Source organism: Schistocerca piceifrons, chromosome 2 (genome assembly GCF_021461385.2).
Source record: "Schistocerca piceifrons isolate TAMUIC-IGC-003096 chromosome 2, iqSchPice1.1, whole genome shotgun sequence".
Lineage (NCBI taxonomy): Eukaryota > Metazoa > Arthropoda > Insecta > Orthoptera > Acrididae > Schistocerca > Schistocerca piceifrons.
This window is the reverse complement of record NC_060139.1, coordinates 233,317,117-233,334,211: the sequence shown is the minus strand read 5'-3', so window position 1 is coordinate 233,334,211 and position 17,095 is coordinate 233,317,117. Positions and strand designations below refer to the sequence as shown.

Sequence of the window (17,095 nt, the reverse complement as noted above, 5' to 3'; positions counted from 1 at the left end):
ATGAAGTATGTTGCGAATAGTTACTAAAAACGAAGTAATAAATTTAAACCTCACGCCAGGTGCGGCAGTTCTTCACGCACCACAGTGCTTCTGACGTCATATCTCCTGATCTATGCGTAATAAGTGGTATAATTTTTGGGAACATTCAGCGACATAGGTGGCTAACGTCTGCAAAATGTCTTTCGAATTGATTTAGTTGGAAAGAAGTAATAAATTTAGACGCCACGTACAATGCGGCAGTTTTTCATGGATCTCAGTGTTCATGACGTAATATTTCCTCATATATGTTTCGTTCCACGTTACAATTCTGTAGGTATATTTCGCACCACGTATGGATACTGTCTGGGAAATTTACTGCGAAAAGAGTTGGTAGCATATTTAAAAGTCATGAGCGATGCAGCAGTTTTTAACACATCTCACTTTTTATTACATCATATCACACGACCTATGATAAGTAGGTGGTTTTTAAAACATGTATAGATTCTTGCAGTGACACGCTGTGTTTACGAGCTGCGGGACTTTACCCGTACAAAATAAGGGTGTCTCAAATTTCACGGTGCGCGAATGGTGAGAAATGTGAAAAGCTTCTGTCGACCGTTTTGTGCTCAAATAAGTCACCCCTGCCGTTGAAGGCCTGTACGGCCTTTTATTTCATTCAGAATGACATAATTTCATCGGTAGGCACGTGAACGAATCTAATTCTTTAAATAAATTTGCTCTTATAAAAACATAAACATAGTAATCACCTTTTCTGTAGCACTGATAGTATAGACAGTGCCATATGTTCAATCTCCAACACAGGAAACATCGGCAGGTATTAATCGGTGTTGGCCTCAGTTTCTGACGGCGCTTTGATACAACTCTATCATTCAGTTTCAAATTACGTGGAATGTCAGCAGAAGTTTCTACATCAATAACAGATATTTCATTTCATATGCGATATGAAATGAATCCATCTTTGTTAATAAATAAGCTTCTCATTTCTGTGTTTTGTTGCAGCTGCTGGGATCGCTGATGGTGATCCTCGGTGCTGGTCCTCTAGTTCTAGATGCTCTGCCAGAGGATGAAGCGTTTTCTATCTACAAATACCAAGGTACGTACTCAAAACATATGCGCAATTATACGTGATACCACCTTCCATCCTACTGTCAATGTAATCTACGTACTCCGTAATAAATCTGACAAAACTCTGGGTAACATTAGGTTCAGAATGATTGAAAAGAAATTTTTCAAAGATTAGTTTTCTTCAGCCACATCTGACGTGTGCATTCGAACAACCCTTCTCAGTATTATACAACTATTCTAGAAACAGAAATTTTGCACTTTTCGGTAAAAGAAAGATATCGGACCATTATTTATGCACTTGTTCTAATGACGATGCCGGGGGTAACAACGTACTTTGGGTTTACCTTCACTGAGGCTCCATAAAATATAACAAATATTTTGGGTCTCAGTTGGTTTGGGGACTGAGAATATGAACACGTGAGTGCAGTGAGGTCAAATATGCAAGGAGGTTGAGTGGAGGGAAATGCTTCTGGATGTCAGTAACATTTTACACAAACTCTTGTTGATAGTACCGGCGCTAATTCTATGCACCCAAAGTTGAATACTTACAGAAGACCGTCACATATGAAGTTTCAACACAATGAGGCACCAGCAGTTTCGAGGTCTCCTTAGACGTCATATCGAAGCAGGTTTCGAATAAATAAATGGAGGATTTGATTCCCGTACATTTTTGTTGCGGATTTGGAGTGACCACACGAGAAATATTCTTTACGATACAACCGTACATGCAAGGAACACCTGGCTGGATAGACCTTGTGGCAGAAATGATTTAGTGTAAACCAGATGTTTTCGTGGGAGTGTATCAGTACTTAACATGTAATTACAGCCAGTGTAATAAACGTGTTAGTTGTCATATAGAGAATTTTGTGAAGTTAAATGCGTAACAAATATCAGTCTTGGCACGAAAGATAATTACTTGAGAATATTTTGTTTCTCAGGTAAGTAGTGACTTTGTGCGTAGCAGTTGGTGTCACTGCGTATTTCATTCAGCCACTGTAATGCACATATCTAGCGACACGCCAGTGTCCTCCGTGCCGTCGTTGAATAAGCAGCTGCAGCAGCAAGTCGTATACTCCTAGCTCACTCATTTGTTACGTAGTTTAATTCTTAATTTCTTTGCGTGTTTTTGGTACTTGCATTGTCTAATTCATAAATTTCTGGCGTATTATAGTATTTGAGAGTTATGGCATCGCGTTTTAGTACCTGAATAGTGTAAAATCGCGTAGTCTCCTTCCGCCGCCGAGCAGTGTGTCAGCAGTGCGCAAGTAGCAGCATTACTGCATTTACTAGGCAATCTTGTATTTTAATAACTGTTTAAATTTTGTGTCGATTTGTTTGCGCTCTCTGTAGATTAGTTCAGACGTTCTTTGCACAACAGTTTTTAGCATGGATAGGGATTGCAACTGCTGTATTCGGATGCAGGCTGAGTTGGCATCCCTTCGCTCCCAGCTTCAGGCAGTGTTGGCTTCGGTCACACAGCTTGAGGCTGTGGTCAATGGGCATCACTGTGGGGTTCCGGATGGGGGTTTGTCGGGGACGGCCAGCTCGTCCTACGCATCCCCCGATCGGACTACGACTGTGGTTGCCCGGGATACTGCCCGCATTGAGGCTGATCCCTCACCTGTGGTAGACTGGGAGGTCGTCTCAAGATGTGGCAGCGGGCGAAAGACATTCCGGAGGGCTGAACGGAAGGCCTCTCCAGTTTGTCTGACGAACCAGTTTCAGGCTCTGTCTCAGGCTGATACTGATCTTCGGCCTGACATGGCTGCTTGTCCTGTTCCAGAGGTTGCCCCTCAGTCTGCAAGATCCGGGCGGTCGCAGAGGTTGGGCTTACTGGTAGTTGGGAGCTCCAACGTCAGGCGCGTAATGGGGCCGCTTAGGGATTTGGCAGCAAGAGAGGGGAAAGAAACCAATGTGCACTCCGTGTGCATACCGGGGGGAGTCATTCCAGATGTGGAAAGGGTCCTTCCGGATGCCATGAAGGGTACAGGGTGCACCCATCTGCAGGTGGTCGCTCATGTCGGCACCAATGATGTGTGTCGCTATGGATCCGAGGAAATCCTCTCTGGCTTCCGGCGGCTATCTGATTTGGTGAAGACTGCCAGTCTCGCTAGCGGGATGAAAGCAGAGCTCACCATCTGCAGCATCGTCGACAGGACTGACTGCGGACCTTTGGTACAGAGCCGAGTGGAGGGTCTGAATCAGAGGCTGAGACGGTTCTGCGACAGTGTGGGCTGCAGATTCCTCGACTTGCGCCATAGGGTGGTGGGGTTTCGGGCTCCGCTGGATAGGTCAGGAGTCCACTACACGCAACAAGCGGCTACACGGGTAGCAGGGGTTGTGTGGCGTGGGCTGGGCGGTTTTTTAGGTTAGATGGCCTTGGGCAAGTACAGAAAGGGTAACAGCCTCAACGGATGCAGGGCAAAGTCAGGACATGCGGGGACCAAGCAGCAATCGGTATTGTAATTGAAAACTGTCGAAGCTGCGTTGGTTAAGTACCGGAACTTCAAGCGCTGATAGAAAGCACCGAAGCCGAAATCGTTATAGGTACAGAAAGCTGGTTGAAGCCAGAGATAAATTCTGCCGAAATTTTTACAAAGGTACAGACGGTGTTTAGAAAGGATAGATGGCATGCAACCGGTGGTGGAGTGTTCGTCGCTGTTGGTAGTAGTTTATCCTGTAGTGAAATAGAAGTGGATAGTTCCTGTGAATTATTATGGGTGGAGGTTACACTCAACAACCGAGCTAGGTTAATAATTGGCTCCTTTTACCGACCTCCCGACTCAGCGGCATTAGTGGCAGAACAACTGAGAGAAAATTTGGAATACATTCCACATAAATTTTCTCAGCATGTTATAGTCTTAGGTGGAGATTTCAATTTACCAGATATAGACTGGGACACTCAGATGTTTAGGACGGGCGGTAGGGACAGAGCATCGAGTGACATTGTACTGAGTGCACTATCCGAAAATTACCTCGAGCAATTAAACAGAGAACCGACTCGTGGAGATAACATCTTGGACCTACTGATAACAAACAGACCCGAACTTTTCGACTCTGTGTGTACAGAAGAGGGAATCAGTGATCATAAGGCCGTTGCAGCATCCCTGAATATGGAAGTTAGTAGGAATATAAAAAAGAGGAAGGTTTATCTGTTTAGCAAGAGTAATAGAAGGCAGATTTCAGACTACCTAACAGATCAAAATGAAAATTTCTGTTCCGACACTGACAATGTTGAGTGTTTATGGAAAAAGTTCAAGGCAATCGTAAAATGCGTTTTAGACAGGTACGTGCTGAGTAAAACTGTGAGGGACGGGAAAAACCCACCGTGGTACAACAACAAAGTTAGGAAACTACTGCGAAAGCAAAGAGAGCTTCACTCTAAGTTTAAACGCAGCCAAAACCTCTCAGACAAACAGAAGCTAAACGATGTCAAAGTTAGCGTAAGGAGGGCTATGCGTGAAGCGTTCAGTGAATTCGAAAGTAAAATTCTATGTACCGACTTGACAGAAAATCCTAGGAAGTTCTGGTCTTACGTTAAATCAGTAAGTGGCTCGAAACAGCATATCCAGACACTCCGGGATGATGATGGCATTGAAACAGAGGATGACACGCGTAAAGCTGAAATACTAAACACCTTTTTCCAAAGCTGTTTCACAGAGGAAGACCGCACTGCAGTTCCTTCTCTAAATCCTCGCACAAACGATAAAATGGCTGACATCGAAATAAGTGTCCAAGGAATAGAAAAGCAACTGGAATCACTCAACAGAGGAAAGTCCACTGGACCTGACGGGATACCAATTCGATTCTACACAGAGTACGCGAAAGAACTTGCCCCCCCTTCTAACAGCCGTGTACCGCAAGTCTCTAGAGGAACGGAAGGTTCCAAATGATTGGAAAAGAGCACAGGTAGTCCCAGTCTTCAAGAAGGGTCGTCGAGCAGATGGGCAAAACTATAGACCTATATCTCTGACGTCGATATGTTGAAGAATTTTAGAACATGTTTCTTGCTCGAGTATCATGTCGTTTTTGGAAACCCAGAATCTACTCTGTAGGAATCAACATGGATTCCGGAAACAGCGATCGTGTGAGACCCAACTCGCTTTATTTGTTCATGAGACCCAGAAAATATTAGATACAGGCTCCCAGGTAGATGCTATTTTTCTTGACTTCCGGAAGGTGTTCGATACAGTTCCGCACTGTCGCCTGATAAACAAAGTAAGAGCCTACGGAATATCAGACCAGCTGTGTGGCTGGATTGAAGAGTTTTTAGCAAACAGAACACAGCATGTTGTTATCAATGGAGAGATGTCTACAGACGTTAAAGTAACCTCTGGCGTGCCACAGGGGAGTGTTATGGGACCACTGCTTTTCACAATATATATAAATGACCTGGTAGATAGTGTCGGAAGTCCCATGCGGCTTTCCGCGGATGATGCTGTAGTATACAGAGAAGTTGCAGCATTAGAAAATTGTAGCGAAATGCAGGAAGATCTGCAGCGGATAGGCACTTCGTGCAGGGAGTGGCAACTGACCCTTAACATAGACAAATGTAATGTATTGCGAATACATAGAAAGAAGGATCCTTTATTGTATGATTATATGATAGCGGAACACACTGGTAGCAGTTACTTCTGTAAAATATATGGGAGTATGCGTACGGAAGGATTTGAAGTGGAATGATCATATAAAATTAATTGCTGGTAAGGCGGATACCGGGTTGAAATTCATTGGGAGAGTCCTTAGAAAATGTAGTCCATCAACAAAGGAGGTGGCTTACAAAACACTCGTTCGACCTATACTTGAGTATTGCTCATCAGTGTGGGATCCGTACCAGATCGGGTTGACGGAGGAGATAGAGAAGATCCAAAGAAGAGCAGCGCGTTTCGTCACAGGGTTATTTGGTAACCGTGATAGCGTTACGGAGATGTTCAACAAACTCAAGTGGCAGACTCTGCAAGAGAGGCGCTCTGCATCGCGGTGTAGCTTGCTGTCCAGGTTTCGAGAGGGTGCGTTTCTGGATGAGGTATCGAATATATTGCTTCCTCCTACTTATACCTCCTGAGGAGATCACGAATGTAAAATTAGAGATATTAGAGAGCGCACGGAGGCTTTAAGACAGTCGTTCTTCCCGCGAACCATACGCGACTGGAACAGGAAAGGGAGGTAATGACAGTGGCACGTAAAGTGCCCTCCGCCACACACCGTTGGGTGGCTTGCGGAGTATAAATGTAGATGTAGAACCTAGATATTGTCGTCGCCGATACATTCCAGTGTATATGAGTTAACATTGAGGTTACCGGTGGTTTTTTTAAGAAACAAGTTATTCTAGGTCCTAATTGTTCAGATGATGTTTCTTTGGCTTATGTGGGTACTATTTTTGCTGGTAGTAATGGATGGTAGTAGCAATTGTAGCTGGCTCATTGCCTGATTTTGTAGTACAAGAATCTTTGAAGATCGAGATAGTGTAGGTTGCAAGAATTTTGGACTAAAGGCGTTTCTCAAGTACTGTATTTTCTTATGGGGTTGTTTCCGTACACAAGCACTAACCGTTCGTACAAGGAGAAAGATGAAGGTCAAGGCTGGAAAATATATTTATATTTGGCGTACAGCTGCAAGAGATTCTTGTAAATTAATATCAGGGATTAATGATTTATTACAGACGGTAAATGAAACCTTGGTCTTACCGAAACTGGAGCAGCGATTTTCTATTTCTTTTCATAACACTGAAACCTGCACTTTCTGAAATACGTCCCTACGTAAAACTGTATGTGGTCTAGTTACGTTCGCCCTTGTTCGTCCTATCTATTCTGCGTTGTCGCGGGTGGCTTCTTGAGTGTTAGCAAGGCTGTGCAACAGCTTCCTTCTGAGCTGCCCTTCTCTATGAACGTATTCACTTATCTAGCGGTCCCCACTCTGCAGGCACTGCATCGCACAGCGATGGCTAATCCTCAAGACTTTCTGGGCAATTTCTTCATTTCATTCAGTATGAGAGTCTTACACCACGTTTCAACGAAAAGCACTTTCGTAATATCAATATGCCCGGCATCACGTAATTCCCAGTGTTTTGTTTTCCATGTAACCTTTAATTACCACTGCGAACAACGATTGCAAAAATACTAACACGTATTCTATACAGACAAATGGAAAAACTGGTAGAAGTCGACCTCGGGGAAGATCAGTTTGGATTCCGTAGAAATGTAAGAACGCGCGAGGCAATATGAACCCTACGACTTATCTTAAAAGAGAGGTTAAGGAAAGACAAACCTACATTTATAGCATTTGTAGGCACAGAGAGCGCCTTTGACAATATTGACTGCAATGCTCTTTCAAATTCTAAAGGTAGAAGGGGGTAAAATACAAGGAGCGAAAGGCTGTTTATAATTGGTGCAGAAGGCATATGGCAGTTACAATAGTCGAGGAGCATGAAAGGGAAGCAGTAATTGGGAACGAAGTGAGACAGGATTGTAGCCTATTCCCGATGTTATTCAGTCCGTACATTGAACAAGCAGTAAAGGAAACAAAAGAAAAATTTGGAGTAGGAATTAAAATCCAGGGAGAAGAAATAAAAACCTTGATGTTTGCCGATAACATTGTAATTCTGTCAGAGACGGCAAAGGACTTGGAAGAGCAGTTGAACGGAAAGGACATCGTCTTGAAAGGAGGATATAATATGAACATCAGCAAAAGTCAAAACAAGGATAATGGAATGTAGTTCAATTGAATCAGTTGATGCTGAGGGAATTAGATTAGGAAATGAGACACTTGAAGTAGTAGATGAGTTTTGCTATTTGCGCAGCAAAATAACTGATGATGATCGAAGTAAACAGGATATAAAATATAGACTGGCGATGTGGTCGTAGGTCCAGATTGAGGAGCAAATCCCCAACGTCATTTAACGTGTAAGTACATGAAATTACAACATAAAAGTAATAAAAAGTAAAATATAATATTTATGAACCCTACAAAGAGAAGCCATAAGGTTATGTAAACACAATCAGCACTACAACACAGGAATCAGCTTAACTTTTCAATGCACTCCTCGACAGAATAGGAGTAGTAAGCCATGAGGAAACTCTTCACTTTAGATTTGAAAGCGAGTGGATTGCTGCAACGATTTTTGAATTGTTGTGGTAGCTTACTGAAAATGGATGCAGCAGTAAATTGCACACCTTTCTGCTCGACAGTCAAGTAAGTGCGACCCAAATGCACATTAGATTTCTGCCTAGCATTAACTGAGTGAAAGCTGCTACGTTTTGGGAATGAGCTGATATTTTTAACAAGAAACGACATTAAAAAATTTATGAGGAGCCAGTCTCAGAATACCCCGACTATTGAACAGGGATAGACAAGAGGTTCGTGAAATTCCACCACTTGTTGTCCGAACCGCCCTTTTCTGAGCCAAAAATATGCTTTGAGAATGGGAAGAGTTACCCCAAAACGTAACACCATACGTCATAAGCGATTGAAAATAAGCGAAGTAGACTACTTTTCGTGTCAAACTAACACTTACGTAGATACCGCTCGAATAATAAAAATGGCAGAATTAAGTCTTTGAACAAGATCCTGAACGTGGGCTTTCCACGACAGATTACTACCTATCTGAACACTTAGAAATTTGAATTGTTCAGTTTCACGAATCATATGCCAGTTCTGTGAAATTAAAACGTCGGGTTTTGTTGAATTGTGTGCCAGAAACTGTAAAAACTGAGTCGTACTGTGATTTAGAGGTAGTTTGCTTTCTACAAGCCACGAACTTGTTAACTGTACTAATTGAAACAGTGGCCAATGTTGCACACAATTTCCTTTACCAGCTAACAAAATATATTAGAATCACCTGTAATACTAGAGGGTACACCATTTATACAGTATAAATAAGGAACAGGATTGGCCCCAGCAATGATCCCTGGGGTACCCCTTCCCCACCCCCCACCCCCATTTGAACGCGCCCCCCTCAGACTCCACATCATAGCCATTTTCTGCACTGTGGATAATGATCTTTTGCTGTCTGTTCAAGTAAGATGTTAACCAGTTTTGAGGTAGTCCCTGTATTCCGTAATGGTCCAACTTTTGGAGCAATATTTTGTGATAAACACAATCGAATGCCTTAATTAAATCAAAAAAATGTCTAGAGTTCGAAACCTTTTGTTTAATCCATCCAGTACCTCACAGAGGGAAGATAATATATAGCATTTTCAGTTGTTAAATTACTTCTAAGACGGAATAGTACATTTGATAGCAAATTAAATGAAATAAAATGATCAATTATTCATACAAACACAGCCTTTTCAATAACTTTAGCAAACACTGATGGCACAGAAATAGGTCTAAGACTGTTTACATTACTCCTTTCTCTCTTTTATAATGCGGCTTCACTACTGAGTGCTTTAATCTTATGGAAGCTGACAATTCTTAAAGGAAAAATTACAAATGTGGCTAACTATGGTGTTAAATTGTAGCATAGTACTTTAATAGTCTCGTGGGGCGTCGTCATATCCATGAGAGTCCATAGTCTTCAGTGATTTAATTATTGTCTGAATCTCACCCTTGTCACTACCACATCAGAATATTTCAGACATCATTCTCGGAAAGGCATTTTCCACGAGAGCTATTTGGTTCCCTGGTGAAACTTAGTTTTTATTTAATTCGCCAGCAATGTTCAGAAAGTGATTATTAAATAATGTAAATGTATCGGACTCAACGATAACAGAAATAATGTCACGTAGAAGGTGTAATTAGATGAATGACGAACACTAAATTCACTTAACGAAAATTTATTCAGCACTTGCACATACAAGAGCGCTGAGCAAACTGCCTCCGGCAGGAACACATACGGTATATATACATTCACAGAACATTCCAGTAAAATGATTCTTCACCTTTTTGGATACTTATAGAACGTACTCCAACCGAATATAGAAATTAAAATGTTACATTTCAGGTGAGTTTCGAACTCACGACCCTCCATGCAACAGTCTAGTATCGTAGCCACTATACTACAGTACTTGTGCTACTCGGTCTCTTCTGCGACAGTATTTTTACTACGAACTGACTTTTATATCGTCGAACTTGTGCTGCTCAGCAGACAATTCCTTCACAGCTGACTTCAGTTCAAACTGTCGTTTCCGACTGCGGAATGTGAATAAATAAACGCACCAAAGAAAGGGATGGTTTCATGGGCGCTCTTCCCGAAACCTCCCCAGTCCTCTTCGTGTCGATTCCGAGCTGCGGTGTGTGTGAAATGTTATCTACATCTACGTAGATACTCCGCAAGCCAGCGTACGGTGCGTGGCGGAGGGTACCCTCTACCACTACCAGTCATTTCCTTTCCTGTTCCAATCGCAAATCGAGGGAAAGACGACTGCCTCTTTGCCTCCGTGTGAGTCTTAATGTCTCTAATCTTATCTTTTTGGTCCTTACACGAAATGTATTTTGGCGGCAGTAAAATAGTTTGGCAGTCAGCTTCAAATGCCGGTTCTGTAAATATTCTCCGTACTGTTTCTCTAAAAGAACGTCACCTTTCCTCCAGAGATTCCCATTTGAGTTCCCGAAGTATCTCCGTTAACACCTACATGTTCGAAACTACCAGTGAGAAATGTAGCAGCCTGCCTCTGAATTGCTTCAATGTCTTCCCTCAATCCGACCTGGTACGAGGGTCACACTTTTGCACCGTTATCGAGGAAGGTTGTAGGTACCTTCACATTTCAGCGTCGCAATTGGAGAAAATGATAGGGTTCCAGAAGTGACTGTTTAATTCTTTTGCACAGTGTATTTGGGATATCTAATTTTAGTTAAAAAACGAATCATATTATTTCTCGAACAGCAGTGTTGGAGTATGTTGCATATCTAAATGTTGGGGTTCTTTAACAACTACGAATGCTTCTATTTACATAATATGCAGCAACGATATAATCTACTGTCATTATCGTCTGGGCAATACGTAATACCCAGAGCAAAGCTTATGTCAACAAACTTCAAGTTTTATATTACTGACCTAATTAACACCAGTTATTTAGTCCTCGGGTTATGTATCAGTAGACTAAAAATAAAACAGAAATTCAATTACTTTTGTATCAGAAGTTTCGACATTGTGTGCTGATTATATACTGTTAGCCAGAGCGATCAGGAGTTTCTATGATTAAATAAATATTCCAGTGAGTTTCATTGATGAACATAGTATATTATTACTGTTTACAATTTGTGACAATTATTTTAACTTATGTAACCACATAATACAATATTCTGTTTTGTTTCAGCACGGGAGTCATCAGTTTACGACTGGGTCCCATGTATGAGCGGGAACATCAGTAAGAATGACTGTACGTATCGTCTGTAACAGTAACTTACAATGTAATTACAGGTTTCGGAAAACACATTGCTGGGCAAATGCCTGGTATGCCTACACTACCCGAAAAAGTGTAATACATTATATCCTTGTGCTGGGAAATCTTTAGAACTGCCATAGTGGCATCCAGCTTGGTGTTATTTCTGCTTGCATATGATGAACAGAAACATTTCATGTGAAATTAATTCAGGCGAAATAATCTCCCAGACTTCTCAATAAAACTATATCACAATAGTTCTCGGCCTGGGAGAGTGCAAATCTTCTAATGAACTGATGCGTTAGACTCTATTTGAAGGGAACCCTCAGAAAACTAACATTTTCAGTGAAATAACATATTATATGGATTTGATTAAATCAGATTAGATGTACTTTTCGTTCTAATTGATCCATAGTGAGGAGATCCTCTGGGATGTGGAACATGTCAGATAAGAAGAGTGTGCAATAAATATTTACAACATAAGAACACATACGCCAATGTATCTTCCAAAGTTCCCAAGTGAAATTGCCTTTGTGGATCTGGATTCAGTAAAAAGAAATGAAAAAGAAATAAAATCTTAAGCATGCTTACGTTCAAAAGGATATATAAATTACTACCAAATATTAAGACTTCAGTACACTTATGTGCATATGATATTCATAGGCTGTTGCAGAAAATATAAAATAAACATTTTGCAGCACTTATATACGATTATCTCATTGCCACAAAAGATTTTGACATAAGTCAGATTGTACTCATTATTCACATAATGTGATATTATTAATGAAATAGACACATCCAGTGGTTCTCTAAGAAATCCATAAATGGTGTAAGAGGAGTAGATCACCAATAAATCCTTTACACTATTATCAAACGAAACTTCGTTATTAGTTAAACTTTTTATGGGTGCTGGCGTGTTATTGAAAATATTTACTGATGAATAGTGGACGCCTTTCTGAACCAAACTAAGTGACTTTAAATCTTCGTCAAAGTTATTCTTATTTCTAATATTGATTTCACGAACTGAGCTGTTGATTTGATAGAAAGATAAAATTTTAATGACCAACTTCATTAAGAACTAAATATATCAAATCAATAGTTTGTATTCCCAGTTCCTTAAACAGCTCTCTGCAGGAATTTATTCAGTCCACACCTCAAATAATTCTTATTGCACGTTTTTGTACTCTGAAAACTTTAGCTTGGCTTGCTGAATTATTGCAGAAAATAATCCCATATGGTATAATGGAATGAAAGCAAGCATATTACCGAAGCTTTTATTATTTCTGTATCACCTATGTCTGACAACGTTCACATAGCAAACAGAAATTTGCTTAGGCACTTCCGTAGTTTTGTGCTATGCTCCTCCCAGTTAAGTTTCTTATCACGCTATAGTCTCAAGAGTGTAACAGTGTCAAGTTCTTCTATCTGCTTGTCATATTTTGGGTATATATTTGCAGGAGACTTTCACAAGTTCTGAACTGCATATAGTTTGGTTTTGAAGATTTAGTGACAGAGAATCGGCTAGGAACCATTTATTAATGTCTATGAAAATTTCATTAGCTGGGATTTCTAAGACTATACTTGATTTATTGTTTATTGCAATGTTTGTATCGTTTGCAAATAAAATAAATTTGGCATCTGGTAGTGTTGTTGACGAAAGCTCATTGATATTCACAAGAAAACCTGAGGGCCAAAAGACGGACACTTGGGTATAAGACATGTTATTGATTGCCAGTTGCATGATACCTCATAGCTGTACACGTCTCTTTCCTATTGACACCCATGTCTTGTATTAGAGATATAGGTTTGAACCATTTTGCAGCATTTCTGTTAATCAGTAATTCTCTGATCTACACAAAAGGATACTGTGATTTACACAGTGAAATACCTTTGATAGCGCTCAAAATATACCAGAAGCCTGTAATTTACTGTCTAATGAATCAAGTACATATTCACTGTATGTGTAGATAGCCTTCTCAATATTGTAAACTTTAGAAATCCGAATTGTGACTTTGGTAATATTTCAGTTGTGGTGAGATAAAAATTTTGAGAATGTCTGCAAAAGTGAAATTGGACGCAAGTTTGATGGTATTTCTTTATCTTCTTTCTTATACTGCAGCAAATTTCAACAGTTCAGGAAATTTTGCATTGATAAAATACTGGTTAAAAAAATAATTTAAAATTTCACTAAAGACAGAGGAACACTGTTTAATCATCATAGGCACAAGAATTTCTTTTGATTTTAAGGATTTTATGGTGGACTTTATTTCTACTGGTGTTGTGAGGGCCATGCTCATATTATTGTAGTTATTTGTGGTGACTGGTCTGAGAAATTCCATGTTAGCAGCAACTGAGCCCAACAACCCCATCTTTTCAGTAACAGTTAATATTTAACATGATAATAAACATAGTTTTACAGTTCTGTTTTGCTATGGAAACGCGCACAGAAACCCTAAAATACCTATTGGCGTTAAGGCCACATTGAAAGAAGAAATGTATGTTAATCTCTTCATAACTGTATGGATTTAATTTCTAATGTGTCATTCAAAGAGGGTTTGTTTCGTCAGTGCTAATGCGGAGAACTAATAGAAAGCACTCCACTCCACTTCAATAACGTGATATTTTTTGAAGTGCGACTTTTATGTAACTTTCGCTATCTTAAGAACATTATGTAACTATCGCCTTATTTCACATCTTGTATAAGTGTACTTTTTAATGCCAAGCAAAATATTGTAACAGATGTTTATTAGAGAAATACAGTTAATTTAATCGTACACTAAACATTTTAACATGTTCTTAAAGATAGTATTCTTACTATCGTAAATACAGCCTACGAATGCATTCAGACAGTATATTGTCACAGAAACACTGGCTTGGACGCCTTTTGTGTTGGCAGCCCTGTAGTACAGGTGACTTTCTTTAAGAGCCATCTAACTTTGCCATCACTGGACAAACTAATCACTAAAGTAACGAGGATAATTGTTTGGTTGTAAATATATAAAAAAATATTGAAATTAAACGTAAGATACTGAGCGTTGTGATCGAAGGGGCAGACTGCCGGACTCCAACCTTGGAGGTTCCAGGTTCTGTCCGTCGCTGGAATGAAGCATTTTTCGTCGTTCCATTCTCTCGAGGATGGCCACAGGTCCTCTCAGCCCGCTATCAAATGAGTACTGGGGATCCTTACCGGGGGTTAAAGGCGGTCAGGGCACCACCCTCTCCCTCATAGTGCCTCAGCGAACGGAAGCCTACACTCCACCTGCAGTCAGGCCAAAAGTGTGGTGGTTTACGGGTTTAGCCCACAAAGAACTTTTCGAATTTTCATAGGCCTACAGGAAAACACTTCATTTTAATACATGTTAGTATAAAAGAACTAGATTGTGGCTCTCGTTCAACATACAAAAAAATGTCAAAACGGCACAATGAACACAGAAAACCTTAATAAAATTACTTTAAAGTAAGGAAGATAATTAATTACGGTCGCCAGTCGAAAAATAAGCATAAGGTATAATTGGTTAATGACTGAACTGACAATGAAATCACGTAATTGTACGTGTAAAAGAAGTCAGTAGCGGGACAAAATTGCACACGCTCGAGTTTAATTGTAAAGCCACGTACAACGTGAGCAGTATTAAACTCACTGGTAATGCACTGAAATTACTTGCAACGATAAAAACCTGTAATTGTTACTATTAACACATCACGTGAGATGTACTGAATTACGTTACTCACCGTAATGCTGTCTGTTGTCAGGTTCAGTGAAACAAATGGTCATGACAAATGTCTGTTCCACAATAAATATGTCTCAGGAAAGTTCGTAATGACTTTGCTAACTAACAGCTCGCACTTCGGTGATGATAGTCTTACAAAAATCAACACCACATAAAATATTTGCCAAGTACATAACAGAAAATGATAAAAACCACTTTAGTTGAAATAGTGTCAGCAGTCCGCTGTAAAATACCTTGTGCTTTCTGACTGGATGCTGTAGATTCGCTACACTGTAGAAAGAACTTTAATTACTACTGCACCTTACTTTATGGTTTACCTGATGTAATTTAATTGCAATTGTAATTGTGTTTTTCTCTGTATTTGTGGTGAATGGTTGTCTCTGCTGATGGTTAATGAATGGTTAGAATCAGCATCAGTTACAAGGTTGATGGATCAATTCAACAAACGCTATGGTGTTCAGAACGATGCATTTACTACTCTGGCAAGGCATGTACGTAACTAAAAGAATAGCTGGCTTGATCTTGCTTTGTGATGAGTTGCTGGTGGTGCGACGTAATGCATTTTATAGCGACCATTATTGGCAAGAGGTTTTTCTTTAACAACATGCAACTTTTAATAGTTTTGGGCCACACTGTAATCTTCTTCAATTAACTATTGTTCTTAAATGTGCCATGCATACGACACCATTCCAATGACAATCTCAATGATGCATCAGAACACCTCCACTTTACATCCGCATCTCACCACACAAGAAAGGCAACACTCTCCCTCTCCCTCTCCCACTCCAACACACACACTCTCTCTCACTCTCTCACTCTCTCTCTCACTCTCTCACTCTCTCTCTCACTCTCACTCTCTCAACTCTCAAAGTCTCATTTTAAAATGACGTAATTCATTTTCTGAAAATTTGTGAGGCGCTGTATTGTAGTGTTACATGGTCTTCAGTCCAAGAACTGGTTTGATGCAACTCACTATGAAAAGCTATCCTTCGCAAGCCTTACTGTAACCTCCACCCATTTCACCCAGCTTACTGTATCCAAGCTGTGGTCTCCCTCTACAGCTTTTACCTACCACACTTCCTTCCATTTACTACACTGACGATTCCTTGATGCCGCAGGCCATATTCTCTCAACCGAACCCACCTTTTATTCAATTTACGCAAAACGTTTCTTCTTTCCCCAGGTCGATTCCGTACCTCATGTTATTGGATCTATCCATCTAATCTTCAGCAATCATCTCTAACACCGCAAAAGCTTCTATTATATTGTTTCCTGAATAGTTTAGCGCCCATATCTACCTTCCGTACAAGGTTGTATAGTTTAATGATCAGTTATGAGTGACACGTGTGTTGCAGTGATCATGCTATCCAGCATCACCCTGACCACAGTTGGTGCGCTGCTGGTCATCTTCAACATAGTGCTCATCCTGGGATCCTGCAACGTAAGTATACACATGGTTCACTATTGTTTCAGATGTGCTGTTCACTACTGTTTCAGATGTGCTGCAGAACAGAAATGGTACACATACTTATACCATTAAGCGAGAACAGACGTCTTGGCGTACCAGAAGCTGCATTTCAAGCCATCCTGTCACCCAGAACCAATGAGAATTGCATTTTGTTTGGATGGTGGTGCTAGTACCGTACCACGTAGGATTGATAGAGGAAATACAGAAGCTACAAAGAGGAGCAGCGCGTTTCGTTACGGGTTCGTTCATTAAGCAAGAAAGTGCCACGAAAATATTCGAACAACTCCAGCAGCGGACACAACGAGATTCGTTTGCATTACTGCGAAGTTTACTTTTAGAATTCAGAGACCATGTTCCCATAGTTGAATCGAACAACATTTTGCTTTCTCCGATATATATCTTGGAAAAGACCATAAGGGTAAAATCAGAAAGATTCGAACAAGCTTACCAACAATCGTTTCTCCAACGCGTCATTCGTGAATGAATGGCAAGGAAAGAGGATCGCTAGG

General features: G+C 40.5%; 1 protein-coding gene across 1 annotated transcript in view; it reads left to right on the top strand.

Moving 5' to 3' along the window:
• Nucleotides 1-17,095, top strand: part of LOC124775276 — a 136,238-nt gene that overhangs the window by 81,418 nt on the left and 37,725 nt on the right. Inside the window, exons 3-5 of the mRNA XM_047250114.1 lie at nt 1,000-1,093; nt 11,322-11,384; nt 16,474-16,559. Of these exons, the coding sequence (XP_047106070.1) occupies nt 1,000-1,093; nt 11,322-11,384; nt 16,474-16,559 (243 nt within the window). The remainder of the gene's footprint in view (nt 1-999; nt 1,094-11,321; nt 11,385-16,473; nt 16,560-17,095) is intronic.